Consider the following 15,076-nt stretch of genomic DNA (forward strand, 5'->3'; position numbering starts at 1 on the left):
CCTCGTAATGGAACTTGATACAGCTACAGTTGCTGTAGCTCGAGACTATATATGTACCTAAAATGAAATACAAATCTTGCTGTTTATAGCACTGTTATTTTTTCTTTCTATGGATGACGGAAAAAGTTAATGAACTATTGTTCATTAAGTTTAATATTGAGTATTTATTTTGACAACTATTTAAAGAACAATTTCTGAAAACCAACTTTCTTTCTAGTCAGACAAGTTGTATTCTTAAACGTTCACTTCCCTTGCAACAATATAATCCCCTCTTTTCTGTGCTTCCTGATTGGCTTAGCTCAATTTAAGGTAGTGAATTTCGTTTTTACAGTGGTGGAATTCTCGTTTATTTTAGCAAACTTCTGTTTATTAATAAGCTACAAAAATATATGATAGGATAGCAAATAATAAAGCTCAGGTACTATTTGCAAATACTCTAGTTACAAGACAGGATTCCACTGGAAAATGATTTTGTCAGCGAGTCTTTGGGTAGAGTTTACTATGACTTTTAAACTATGTACTTATATAGCACAGATGAAAGCTGTGAGCAGAAATTAAAATGTCAATTAGCTCAATTAAATTTATGGCAACCCAGCATGGTACAATCCAATAGTCTCTATGTTGTGAGCCTTCAGAGAAGGAGAAAAATAATCTTAACAGTTAAGAATCACAATTTTTCTTGTACTAAAATTGTGGGTGTTACTTGCTTTCTGAATTAAATTTAAAGTTTCATTGTTTTAATCTCTAAGGAAAATAAAACTCTGAAACTCTTGTGAATTATGTTAAATTTATAGTCTGATGCCAGCAAGTCCTGATTACTATCACCTTGACTCCATCATTCCATAGTAATTCATATGAAACAAGGAATATGCACATGTTCATACTGTAAGAATTAAAGTAGCCGTCTTCTTTTTCTTTACCTTGTATTGGAGCAAGATATAGAAGTCTTGCTGCCTTCTGGGTGCTGCAGGCAGCATGCACATGGTGCATCTGTGTGCAGGCTACTTTCCTGAGCTGTCTATTGCCCTTTACTGTGCTGGGGGGGGGGGGGGGGGGGGAGGGGGTTTACAAAGTCTTTTCTATAAAAGTTAAGAATTCAGCTTCCTTTGTGTTGCAAAATGTGTTTGTTATAATAAGATACAATGTAAAGCATGGTGGGAGCTGCTTCTTTCTTTTTCTATTGCTCCTGGCTGGCAGTGGTCCTACTAGAGGACCATGGGTTGTGGTACAGTGGCTGCATGGCAGAGTGGTCAGTGTGAGTTTAGAGGATACGTTTTGTGCACACCCATGGGGCAATGGCTTGCTGTCTCTTTACTCTTGGATTCAGCACTCGTCATTCTTCTAAAGGATTGATGCTGAAGAAGATTGGTGATGCTCCATTCCCACTGTTTTACTAGTGGGGAAATTCTTACCTTGTTAGCCCCTGTCCTTGAGCTCGCTTTGCAGCTTAGATATATCAGCCTTGTTCTTATGAAATACCAAGAGGTTAGAGCTGATGATTTGGCAGAGAAGTGTATTTGTATTTCATGGAGCAGAAACACATTAAGAAATTCATAAAACTTAAGTATTTTCATCTAGCTAAGAGCTGTTGGCTCAGTATTTGGAGTTTAGAGCATGTTAAGAGTATAAATGTATGCAGTGTATACAATGCTGGTTTTACAATGTTCTGTGGTTTAGATGGGAGTTTTTGAAACATTTTTCTTATAGGGATGGAAAAAATGCAGAAGAAAATTTAAAAATTTCTTTTCAAGATAGCCATCTGTGTTCTTTCCATTTATGAATTGGCATCTCCATAAAATCTGTGTATACATACATAGAATTATGTATACATGTGCACACGCACAGAATACATGCATTTGTGTGTCTATGTGTACATAATTTCTCTCGACTGAGAAATACTGTGGGGGTTGTTTTTTATCTTGTAGCCAGTAACTGCTAATGCTAAAGAAAGAAATGATGCTTATGATGTTATGCTTTCTGTTGTATTTGTAAACTTTCTAAAATACGACTAGAAGGTACTTTGGAGACTGGAATTTCTTCTGGTTTCACAGTTGTTTTTCACCTCTATCTTGAATTCCTTAGCTTGAATTTATTTTTTAAAAGATCTATTCTCTAGTCATTAAAGTTGGAACCTTTCCTTTTTTTTTTAATTTGTTTTTATTTTTATTTTTTTTATGTTTTGCATGTGAGTAAACTAGCCTATCTTTAAGGCTACTTAATCTCTGTGAATTAAATTTATGTTCAAACACTTCTAGTGTTTTGGATAAACGGATGACTTACTCTTCTGCTTGCATGTCCATTTTAGTTTCTCAAGTCTGTCATTTCAGACATTTCTTCACTTCACGTTTGTGTCCTCTCGTCTTCCTTCTTTCTGTTTGTTCCTTTTTTTATTTTTGTTTTTAAACTACTAGTATATGCTGACTATGACCCATATGCTGTGGCAGGAGTGTGTAATGACCATGGCAAGACATACGCGCTGTATGCTATCACAGTCCATCGGAGAAATGCAAACAGCGAGGAAACATGGAAGACATATCGGCGCTACAGTGACTTCCATGACTTTCACATGAGGATCACTGAGCAGGTAATTCATTCCATTGAAGTCTTTTTAGAACTCTATGAAAGAGGGTGGGTTTTTTTCTTATTCTTTTTTTTTTTTTCTGTGAGATGGTGTGGCACATTGGCTTTCTCAAAGTGGGTTAAGTTGTGGAGTAATAGCACTGTATTTTGCATTAATGTGTACTTTTCCTCCATTAATGTAATAATTTGTATTGAGCTGCTTACAGGTGCAGCTGTTCAGTACATGATGTCTGTGTAATTCCTGTAATAACAGGATATGTACTGCTAGACTGCACTTTTATTGCTATACTTGTATGCTCAGATTCTTAAACCTCCTAAAACAAAAGAGAGAAAATGAGTGGGACACTTGTAATTCACTGAAGTAAATTGTACAATCTCCTGACATCAAAAAGTCAGTGGTCGTAACAGTAGTGGCCTTAAGAGAGTAAAAAAGTCAGATTTTACTGCATCACCTCAGTAATCAAGAATTAGATTTCTCAAATGCCCAACAACGTTGTTTTATTTTGGAAGTAAAATTAACATTCCTGCTGAGTTTACAGGCATGAGAATATCACTGGTACACTGAAACCTTTTTTGTGTTCATGTCTGATGTTGTTATTGACATCACACCTTATCTTACAGGTGAAAGTTTGAATCTTTTATTTCAAATTAATAGGAGGGGTAAGGATTTGGTGTGTTCCAGTATCTGTATGGACTTTAAAGAAAAGTGCTGAATTGATTCACATCCAGTTTCTTCAGTTAGTAGAGTAATATTATTCAAAGTATTGTGTTGCTTTTTATATCTATAAAATAGAAACTGTTCTTTGCTTACATGCTTCTGTTTTGATGCAGTTATCTAAATAAAAAATAGACCACATTCTGTTCAGTTCTTTCCTTGGCACTTTGCAAGTGAATGAGATATGTAACATGGGTAAGATGTGTTATGTATGATGATTTCTGTAGGCCATATACGTTATACAACCTTTGTGTCCTTCCAAGGTTAATGATGTCTTCACAAAAAGTCCACATGCAGGAACTGAAATGGAACAAAACCCTCATTAAATCTGTAATTTTATGATCTTCTCTAATGAGGAAAGTTTACAACCTGTTAGAGACCAGTACTAAATACTGTCTTTATGCCTTAAAAAATTATTTAAGATTTAGAAAAGTTTCTGGATTCTGTCTATGAATAATCTTGATACTTCAAGTTCACTTCAAGTTCACGACAGTTCACTGTTGTGAACTGTAGCAAAATTGTTCAACATTCTGATATGTTAGAGTCTCATCTTTCTATACTGTTTCACTGAAACAGCTGTTCTTGGTGTAAAACTGGAACAGTGGGAGAAGTCAGCTGGTGCCTGTCATCGTGATAACCTGTATAAACAGGGTGCTGCCATACACTGTAGTGATTAAAAATTTAATTTCTTCTTCAGTAAGTTTGTAGGAAGTATGAGAAGAAAGGGTAGATGTTTTAGAAAGATGTGCAAGTTCTCTTGATGTATTGTCATAACCCTACTGACTTCTGCCTAAATAATAATGATAAATCTTGTACCTAAGCTTTTTGAGCAGATGTGAGGACATGAATAATTTGCATTTGCAGAGTATACTAATATAAATCTGTATTCCAAAACTCAGTATTGCTTGATGTGTTCTGAATTTAAATTTTGCCCTTGACTGTCTCCTGGGAGTTGGCATGCACTCGTTCTTTACAGCCTACCTTTTGGCTTCTCCAGGGTGTCTGATTTCTGAGCTTGATGCAGAAATTGTCAGGTCTGATATGGTACATGAGAAGGCAATATAATGACATCTATCATTTCTGAGGTTACTTGGTGAGTTGAACCTCCATTGAACACAGAGCAAAAAATCTTTTTTTCCTAGTTTGAAAATCTGGCAAACATACTGAAACTTCCTGGCAAAAAGACATTTAACAATATGGACAGAGAATTCTTGGAGAAGAGGAAAAAAGATTTAAATGCATATTTGCAGGTAAGCTGTTATGTCTTCTGTTTGATTTTATTTTTTTTCCCAATGTGGAAAATTTGCCTGTAGTTTTTGTTGATGCTTTAAGAAAAGAACAAAACAACATGTTGTGAGTGTCCCAGCAGAAGTTAAGTGCCAAGTTTAATTTTGAATAATGTGAGTAAATAGAAATGGCATAGGTCTGTCATCAGTACGTCCCGATGTTAATGTGGGAAGTGCGAGTGCTCATTTTCTGAGATCGTTACTCAAATTGCAAACAGAATCCATCCAAATAATATGCCAAAACTTAAAACATTATATTATCTACTTATTTCACCTTTTCTGCGCTGTTTAGTTTTATTCTCTGCCATTTCTGCCCTTGCTTCTTTGAGCTAGTGAGATTCCAATTGTTGCTTTATCTATCTATCTGTTTATTTATTTATTTGGAGCACTACACCACTAAACTTTCTTTAAACATTTTTTCCATTACACTCATTTTTGTCGTTACTTTCTCCTGTGCTGTTGCATAAGGATTGGCGTGGCACCCACTCTGCTGAATACCACAACAGCACAGCTTCCCCATTCAGATGAGAACTGTGTTTTATTTCGCAGGGACTTCCCTGTCACTTATCACCAAAGTATGTTGACTGACTTGATGGGTGTTTTAACAATAATGAAAATGTATTTAATGTATTTTTCTGTGAGATACTATAGTTAATGTACTAGTTAAGAATTACAGAAATTACCTATTTGCAGATTGTTTCCATCATTAGAATAGTGTTATGTTGGAATAAAATTTAGAGGATGCATGAAAAAAATACATTGCAAAACATGCTGACTTTCACTAAACTGCATGGCCCTTTTCAAAATTACTTTAACAGTTTCTTTCAAAAAATATTTTACTCAGCTCCTGTTAAATCCTGAAATGATGAAAGCTTCTCCAGCTCTAGCCCATTATGTGTACGACTTCTTGGAAAATAAGGCCTACAGCAAAGGGAAGGGGGATTTTGCACGAAAGGTAAGAATTATTTTCAACATCAATGAAACTTTAGTAGAGCATTTGTTAGTGTGAAGGCTGCATTAAACAAAGATATTGATCTGATATTAAGCAGCTATTTCATATATAGTATGTTTGAATATGTGATATTCAGTTTAATATGAGATATAATATTTCATATATACAATATTTCATATATTAAGCCATGCTTTCAAAACACTTTACTAAGAATCTGAGGGAATATAGAACCATGGATTGCACTAAGAATCTTTTTAAATTGTGCTTGTTGCAAATTACTTTGTCAGAGACATCTCTGATTTTTTTTTACTCATTTCTTATATCTTTTTTCAGTTCTTTACTCTGTATTTGCTGCTGTTACATACTGTCCACCTTTCAGCTCAAAAAATGAAATACATTTCCCTTCAAAAGCAGCTGCTGTGTGTTTTAGTTGTAAGCAGTGCCAATGATCAAATTCAGAGCTCTGAACTGTGCATTTATTTTATTAAGCCACCAGAACTCTCTTCAGAGCAATGATTCTTTGTTCAATTGACCAGTGTGTGAGTGCTGCTTTACAAATATAAGTATTTCTAAGTTTCTGTTGACTTTTTCATATAAAAAGCATCTAAAACTGTAAGCTCAAGCTTCTTTATTTCTAAAGTACTTAACACCAGAGCATAGTAAAACACTTCTTGTAAGTTTATCATTATTTATGTGATGACTGAGTAAGATTTGCTTTAACTTAGAAATCTCCCACAATCTTTTGAGCATCACATTAGTGTTCGTACCTCTGGGCTGAATATAAGGTATATGTGAAAGCCATGTTTCAAAGATGGTCAGCTGAAAGCAGAAGGGAAACGCTTTTGGAAGCAGGAGTCTCAGAGCAAAGAAATGGCATTAAATGGACAAGAAAAGGAAAGCAAATACAAGGAAAGAAAAGCTAAAGAATAGTTAAGTGGAAACGACTCAGGAAGATCAATTGAAAGATGTGAAGACTTGCAGCAGGGATGTAAGGACTGAGAAATAAATGAAAAAGAAATTAAAACTTTTTGCTGCAGTATGTAATGAGCTTAAGCAATTACAGTCGTCCTTCTTGTAATTGTTCACACAGAATAGCATGATATACTTCTCATAGTACATTAATTTACTAGTGTCCTCATAGATCATACAATTCTGGTTCAACATCTTCCCCTTTAGATGGACACATTTGTAAACCCACTGCGTAACTCTATGAGAAATGTATCAAATGCAGTCAAGTCTCTCCCTGACAGCCTCGCAGAGGGAATGACTAAAATGTCAGACAACATGGGTAAAATGTCAGAGAGACTGGGACAAGACATAAAGCAATCATTTTTCAAGGTAAGAAAAAGTTTGGTAGTCAATGTGTACTGGTCAATTAATAGGAGACTGTCAAGTCATTTTAATTTATGTATTATAATGAAGAGTTAGGTCCTTGGATAGGAGAGCAGTCTGGTTTTATTTCTGTACCCTTCTTTAGAAGTTCAGCAGTCATTATACTGCAAATGTGGAGTTCTCTTTGATGTTATGTAACACATTAGAAGATGGAATTTATGCAGGGATCCATCTTCAATTCACTGCAGCCACTTGAGAACAATGTGGGGGTGTAATCGATTTTACCTTCCATTCTCATAAAGTTAGCTTCCTGCAGTCACTGCATTTGTTGGACAAAGAGTGCATGTATTGAAACTTACTAAGGAGATAATGTCTTCTCTGCTTATTCCTTGTTGAATTCTGTCTTTAATGCCATGTACTACCATTATCTTTTCTCATCTGATGTATTCCTAAAATACAACACCTTAAAGGTATAGAGTAGCAAGGCATGCTATCTTCCTATATACTAGAAATCTTCCTGGTGTGCCTGCCTTACCTTCCTTTCCCTTGCTTTTCTACTTCTGTGTCTTACTGTAAAGTCCTTTGGCTAGAGACCATTCCATTTTATACTAACGAAACAGTTGTTTATAGTAGATGTAGAACAGTAACCCAGATGAACTAAACGTAAAAGGGAATAATAAATCTATGGTTTGGGTTTGGTTGTTTTTGTTGTTGTTGTTGTAAGGAGTGTGATTTTTATGTAATTTTTACATTCTTGGGTGAGAATTACTGCCTGTGGACTTTCTCTTTGCTGGCAGCTTCTCTCGTGTGTGACTAGCAAAATATATGCAGTTACACTCACTAGGAAGACTTACAAAGTGAAAGTTGAGATAAAGGGAAAATAACTTAAGAGGTATCATGGTTTTTCAGCTAAAGCACTGGGCACTTGAGAAAATGTACGTGATCATACAAGACCTGATTTGCTGGAATATGAAATTCTGCTGTAGTATGCAACTGACTTTTGACCAAATGTTTAGTTTCTGTTTTCATAATCATCTTGGGTATGAAAATGAATCTAATTTATTGGAGTTCTACAGTATTGTCCTTCATAAAGCTTACCTTTCCTTGAATTGCAGGTGCCTCCTTTGATCCAGAAAACCTATTCAGATCCTGACCATTGCCGTGTTGCAGCAACAATTGATGACAGTGTGAGTCTGACACTGATAAATAAACGAGGCACTTAGAAGCAGGTGTTTAAGGCGCTTAAATTTCTTTTAAAAAAATGATGTTTCCTTCTAAAATTAACTTCTTTTGTAGTACGAAGATGGCCAGGTAGTGCATTAAAGTTCACATGATAATATTTTGGTGTTTGGGATATTTACTTTTTTACGATTTGATTGAAGTTTTTTTTTTTCTATCTTCTATTTCTTTCTATTCAAAGAAAATGTGATACCAAACTGTCAGCATAATTTCAGTTACAACTGATTTCTGAGAACATTTCAGGAGGCCTTCATCTAATGGATCATAAGTAGTGTTTAGCACATTTCTTTTAGACAAAGAAAAAAAGTTCATATAGTCCTGAGTAATAAACTTTCACTGTGTGGATACCAAAAATAAATGAAGTAGTAATATTAAGAAACTTAACAGTGAAGTTGAAATTGTCATGATGTATGGTATTTTGGTGTTGTTTTAGTTGAAACATTGATCATGTACATGGAAATAAAACAAAACAAAACAAAAAAAAACAACAAAAAGAAAGAAACAACTTTCATGCTTAAGTAGGACAGAAATGCCGTGAGATTATCAGTGATTATATGCAGTTTACCACGGTCATAAGTCTGCACCTGTTTTGCCTTTCACATTTTAGGTTTTAGAACACATCAAAGCATTCCTGTTTGTCTTCTTGTGCATAATTGCAGTGATGTCTTGGTAGATGTATTTTTTACTCAAATAACAAACTTGAACCCCTCTGGGTTTTCCTTTTCCTTCATTGTTTTTCATTCTATCAGACTGTATCTGTAAATTTGTAATTACAAACATATACCTTCCATCACTCTTGAGGCTGATATTTTTGCACAGGCAATACTAAATTATATAGTCCAAATATATGAGCAGCTTCTTTGCAAAAATTTCATTGATCTTCTGTAAATTGTATAGAAGCTACAATTTCTGTTAGCTTCTAAGATAATTTTAGCTTGCTGTTCTATGAAGTATTAATAATGAATTTAATATTTAAGCAACAACTCAGTCAAAAAATGCATTTGTTGCATTTGTGGTAAATAACTGTGTTCTCTTGTGTAATACAACTGTAACTCCAAATAACTCCATCTTTTATGCAATAGTTTAACAATGTATTGGCTTAAATTTTGGCATATACCAAAAAGAAGGCCATGAGAAGCTGATGTCATGTCTATAGGGGATAAAAAAAAGATGAAAAATGAATACTCTTACTAGAATTCAGTAAACTCTTCCTCAAATTTAATACTTTTCAGTGATTCTGAATTTGTCTACTAAGAAAAAGCAAAGGCACAAGTTCTCTCCGGTTCACGCATACTTGTATTAAGTTTGTTCCACTTGAGTACAGTAACAATTCCTTTTCTCTTATGTTTAAAAAAAAAAAAAAAGTGTAAGATTATTTTATCCTTATTTTTCAATTTTTATGCTGTTGTTGGTCATGTTATAGATTTATGGAAGATTTCATATTATAATAAATAATAGATCAAAGAGTTCTGACCCTGTTGTGTTTATACAGAAGCATTTGGCCTGTGAATTGTGCCTGTTGTGAACTGAAATATGTTTACTGATTCTATCTTTACCACTTGATCAGGTGGATGACAATATTCCTCTTCGAGTAATGCTCCTCCTAATGGATGAAGTCTTTGATTTAAAGGAAAGAAATCAATGGTTAAGAAGAAATATAAAGAATCTTCTTCAACAGCTTATTAGAGCAACATATGGTGACACAATTAATAGGTACTGCTTTTCTTATATAGAGTTGTTGTGTGAGTGAAATTATGGAGACTGACTAGAAATCCTTTCTGACATTGCTAAATTGATACATGCTTTCCCCTTTAAAGAGAATGAAGAGAAACCAAGTGCAAATTTGATGTAAATGTACACTGTCAGAGAACTGCTTTCCCAGAGCCAGAAGTGTTCATGCTTTTATGAATGTAACTTAATACTGGCTTTGTATATGCTTTTTAACTTATGTTTTACATTGTATTTTTTGCTGTTAATACTATTTTTTTCTGCCCAATTTCTGGTTTCATCTCTGTAGTGTTACAAATGATACATGAGCACTATCAAATTAGGTGAATCGTAATTATAATTGGCTCCTTAATTGTCAATTTGGCATAGTGCTGTGGATCAGGAACTTTATTTCTGCCAGGTGAGAAGTAGCTTGCCATTACTCTTCCGGAAATTTCCTCACTGTACTTTTTAACCTTCATGTGTACACTTATAATGTTTTCATCATCAGTATTTCAAATATAGGTGGTTCTTGTGGTATCAGTAGTGATGCTTCTTTATAATAGGAATAGCACTGGGTTCTTTTGAAATTATTCCTAGTGGCCAGATGAGAATTATCTTGAAGTCATCATAATGTCAACTTTGATTAGTCAGTATTATGTTCAAGATTACCAGGTAACCTCATAAATAAGTGCAATAAGTTTTAAGTAGGTTCTTTGCTTACATAAACGGAATTTGAACAGTGCTTCATGAATAGGAGAGCTGTGCAAGCACAACATTTATATCATGTTGGAAGGAGATGTAATGTCATCTTTCCTACCTGCTTGGTCATCATATGTTTACTGAAGTGGAAAAATGCTTTAGCTTCAGCAGTACTCAGAGAGCAATAAGGGACTTCAAATTTTTGTCCTGAGAATCAGTCTTTGTTTTCATAGTGTGCCATTTTATAGAACCTACTTAATAGCATTGGACAAGAACTGAAGTTGCACTTTGCACAACAATACTCTTTAAAATGGTTTACTTATTTTTCCTTTCCTTCGTTGAAATAACAAAATAAGAGTCTTGTTGCTTTGATTTTAGGAAAATAGTTGATCATGTTGACTGGATGACATCTCCTGAACAAGTAGCAGATGCTGTGAAACGCTTCAGGTATGTCTTTCGTGATATATGTTAAATGCAGAGTACCTGTCAATCGATGTCTAATACATATACATCCTTCCTCTTCTTTCTGTGTGAGGAAATTTTTAAAGTACAGGAGTCCAGTTTGACCAGGCCCAGCTTTTTAGTTGTGTTAAGTGAGAGAAAGTATCTGTCACATAAAGAAAACTATTTTGGAATTTTCTCCTCTTCATTAACATGTACTTTTTTAACTGGTCCTGAAGAGCTGTGGTATTTGGAATTCATCGTATTACTGGATGAAGTGTCTTGTTTACCTTGATGAAGACATGTGTGCATCCAATCTTAAAAAGCAAACAGTTGTTATTATTAAAAATCCTAGCTCCGTGCCAGTACATGTTCTATACAAGGTCGAACAATTGTACTGAATTCTGAGTTTGAAATTGTCAGACCCTTTTTTAGAAAAATCTGTTTCATCATTCTGTTTTTTAAAAATCTCAATGACTTCAGAAGTATTTGTTGAATAAAACACCCCCTCACAACTTTTGTTTTTTATTTGCATGGAGGAAAAGATATAAAGTAGAATAACCTATTAGCCAAAGGATTATACTTTAGAGATACTCTATTATTCTTTAATAGAGTCATAGAGTCACCAAGGTTGAAAAAGACCTAAAAGATCATCCAGTCCAACCATTCACCTATTCCCAATAGCTCCCACTAAACCATGCCCCTCAACACAACATCCAGTCTTTCCTTGAACACCCCCAGGCTCGGTGACTCCACCACCTCCCTGGGCAGTCCATTCCAGTGCCTGACCACCCTTTCTGAAAAGTAATACTTCCTCATGTCCAGCCTGAATCTCCCCTGCCGTAGCTTGAAGCCATTCCCTCTGGTCCTATCACTAATGACACGAGAGAAGAGGCCGACCCCCAGCTCACTACAACCTCCCTTCAGGAAGTTATAGAGAGCAATGAGGTCTCCCCTGAGCCTCCTCTTCTCCAGGCTGAACATTCCCAGCTCCTTCAGCCTCTCCTCATATGGCCTGTGTTCCAGACCCCTCACCAGCTTTGTTGCTCTCCTTTGAACACGTTCCAGGGCCTCAGTGTCTTTCTTGCAGTGAGGGGCCCAAAACTGGACACAGTACTCGAGGTGCGGCCTCACGAGTGCTGAATATAGGGGAACAATCACCTCTCTGCTCCTGCTTGCAACACTGTTTTTGATGCAAGCCAGGATGCCATTGGCCTTCTTGGCCACCTGGGCACACTGTCGGCTCATGTTCAGCCGAGCATCAATACCCCCAGGTCCATTTCCTCTACGCAGTCCTCCAGCCACACCGCCCCAAGCCTGTAGCATCGCCTGGGGTTGTTGTAGCCGAAGTGCAGGACCCGGCATTTGGCTTTGTTGAAACTCATCCCATTGGCTTCAGCCCAGCTCTCTAGCCTGTCCAGATCCCTCTGTAGGGCCTCACTACCCCCAGGCAGATCCACGCTTCCAGCCAATTTGGTGTCATCTGCGAATTTACTGAGGGTGCACTCGATGCCTTCATCGAGGTCATCAATAAAGATATTGAAGAGGACAGGCCCCAGCACCGACCCCTGGGGAACACCACTCACGACCGGTCGCCAGCTGGATTTGACTCCATTCACCACCACTCTCTGAGCCTGGCCCTCCAGCCAGCTCCTCATCCAGCCAAGAGTGTACCCATCCAAGCCTCGGGCTGCCAGCTTCTGCAGGAGAATGCTGTGGGAGATAGTGTCAAAGGCTTTGCTGAAGTCTAGGTAGACCACATCAATAAAATGAGTTTAGAACGTACGTGTCTTAATCAGAAAACAAATGTGTCATACACTGATGAAAAACAGCTTTTCACACTGAGATTTGTGTTTTGCATGGGGCATTTCAATAGACTAAAGTGTCTTCATCTCACCTCTATCTTATAAGTAGTTCTACCTCTGTCAAAGATCCACTGAAACAATTAGATCAAAGTCTGTCAGTGACAGTAAAGACTGAAGCGATATGTGATATTTGAATGGTTTTGCTGTGTAAAATTTTTCTTTCAACTGATTCCATTCTAAGTAGCACGAAGCAACTGTGAATAGATCTAGTGCATCGTAGATCTTTCTTCTGAATATTCCACTTTTCCCTTTCTTTTCCCTTCTCTAATAATTAAAGTATGTGTTAGGTTCTGTACAAGTTGCTTGCATGTATTTATCTTATGAGAAAATTTGGAGAGATTAAATATAACCTTCCATTTGATTAAAATTTTAATGTATTTTGACAGATTTGCTTTTGTTACAGAGATGCCTTTTGGCCCAATGGCATTTTAGCAGAGACCGTTCCACGGAGAGACAAAGCTATTAGAATGAGAACAAGAGTAGCAGGGAAGACCAAATTGCTAGAGATAATGCCAGGTAAGGGGATTTGAGATTGAAGCTAAATAATCCTTACTGTATGTTGGTGCTGGAGTTAATGTTGATTTGTTGAAAAAATGAAAAGAAATGCTGACTTTTGAACTGTATTCAAATAAAAAGGTTTTAATTATTAAAGCACTGAAAATTTTCTCGTGTGGTGACCGTTGCAACTTTAGTTCTTAGAACCAATCCTGTATTTAGTTTCACTAGAGGATTTAAGTTGAGTACATGAAATTCATATATTCCAGTACAGCATGAGGCCCCACCTGGAGTATTGCATTCAGATCTGGGGCTCCTTTGCACAAGGAAGATATGGAGCTGTTGGAGTGAGTCCAGAGGAGTGAGGAGCTGGACTTGTTCAGCCCGGAAGAAGAGGGTGCTCTGGAAGGACCTCATTGTGGCCTTCAAGTATTTAAAAAGAGCTTTTAAACAAATCGACTTTGTATATGGTGTGAAGGTGATATGGCAATGGAGAACAGTTTAAAATTCAAGAAAAAGGAGGGTTAGGGAGACTTAGACGTAGGAAGAGAATTATTTTCTCAGAGGATGTCACGGTGCTGGCACAGGCTGCCCAGAAAAGCTGTGGATGCCCTGTCCCTGGAGGAGTTTGAGGCTAGTTTAGATGCAGCCCTGTGCAGCCTGGTCAAGTGAGGGGCAATCCTGTTCATGGCGGAGGGTTGGAAACAGATGATCCTTAAGGTGCTTTCAAACCCAAGCTGTTCTGTGATTCTATATACAGTGTAGAATAGATGTAATTTTCAGAGATCGTTTCTACTCTTGAGAGAACGTTTAGATTAATCAAGCTATATGTAATAGAGGCACTGTTACTTCAAATTTCAAGCTGCATAATTTCTGAGAGGAAGTATGGACAAATTGCTCGATATACTTAATATTCAATGTATTATTAACTGAGATATAGAATTAAATTTAACCTTCCATGTACTTTTCATTTTTGTAGATGAATTGAAGCACATCATAGGTGCTGAGACAACACGAAAAGGTATTCTTCGGGTCTTTGAGATGTTCCAGCATACTCAACTGAATAAGAGAATGGTATATGTCTTTCTGGAGAGATTTCTAGAAACCTTGTTTCCACAAAATAAGTTCCATGAGCTCTTCAACAAACTGCATTCACGGTCAAAGCAGATGCAGAGGTATAAACAGAGACTACATTCTACTCAAGCGCCTTCCTTGCAGAAAAGGTGACACTTTAAACCTATTAAGCTGGTGTATGTTTGTCCAGGACTTATTACTTGGGCAGATTCTCTGGGGCTTCAAACTCACATGCTGTTATTTCTGCACCAGTCTTTTAGTGTCACATAGTAGATTATTAATGCATCTGTAAGACCTGTGGATCTTCTCATCTTCACTTGTAATTCAACCACTACCAGAAGCGTTCGTGTGTCTTAAATGATTTGGTGCGTCTTCATGCAACATTGAGAAGAAAACTGGCCCACTATATAAGAATGCTGATTCCTTCCGTTCCTGAGGCGATGTTTGCCAGCAATGAAAAGTGCCAGACTGAATGAAGCGTAACGGTGAAGGAAAAGAATGATACGGTGGAGGAAAAGAACGTTTTGGCACTGGGAGATAGTGCAATGTGTGAGAATCAGGTGGAATTTTTCTACATTATGTCTGTTGAGGCTCTATAGGGCTTATTTAACATTCCTGTAAAGGCTGAGCTAACAGGAAAAGCAATCTCTGGAACAGCAGATTTATAGAGGAGGGGAGAAATAGTTAA

At 36.6% G+C, this 15,076-nt stretch overlaps 1 protein-coding gene across 2 annotated transcripts in view; it reads left to right on the forward strand.

Moving 5' to 3' along the window:
* The window catches only part of SNX13 (sorting nexin 13), a gene marked incomplete at its 3' end in the record, with an annotated part of 42,444 nt that extends 27,903 nt beyond the window's left edge, over window positions 1–14,541 (forward strand). The window contains exons 17-25 of one of the 2 annotated variants that reach the window (XM_079538521.1): window positions 2,412–2,584; window positions 4,438–4,545; window positions 5,426–5,536; window positions 6,710–6,871; window positions 7,981–8,052; window positions 9,672–9,817; window positions 10,892–10,960; window positions 13,223–13,335; window positions 14,294–14,541. In XM_079538521.1, coding sequence (XP_079394647.1) covers window positions 2,412–2,584; window positions 4,438–4,545; window positions 5,426–5,536; window positions 6,710–6,871; window positions 7,981–8,052; window positions 9,672–9,817; window positions 10,892–10,960; window positions 13,223–13,335; window positions 14,294–14,541 — 1,202 coding nt within the window. The remainder of the gene's footprint in view (window positions 1–2,411; window positions 2,585–4,437; window positions 4,546–5,425; window positions 5,537–6,709; window positions 6,872–7,980; window positions 8,053–9,671; window positions 9,818–10,891; window positions 10,961–13,222; window positions 13,336–14,293) is intronic. The other variant, XM_079538522.1, reaches the window with a different exon arrangement.
* Window positions 14,542–15,076: the final 535 nt, after the last annotated feature.

Source organism: Tetrao urogallus, assembly GCF_951394365.1.
Source record: "Tetrao urogallus genome assembly, chromosome: 7".
NCBI lineage: Eukaryota > Metazoa > Chordata > Aves > Galliformes > Phasianidae > Tetrao > Tetrao urogallus.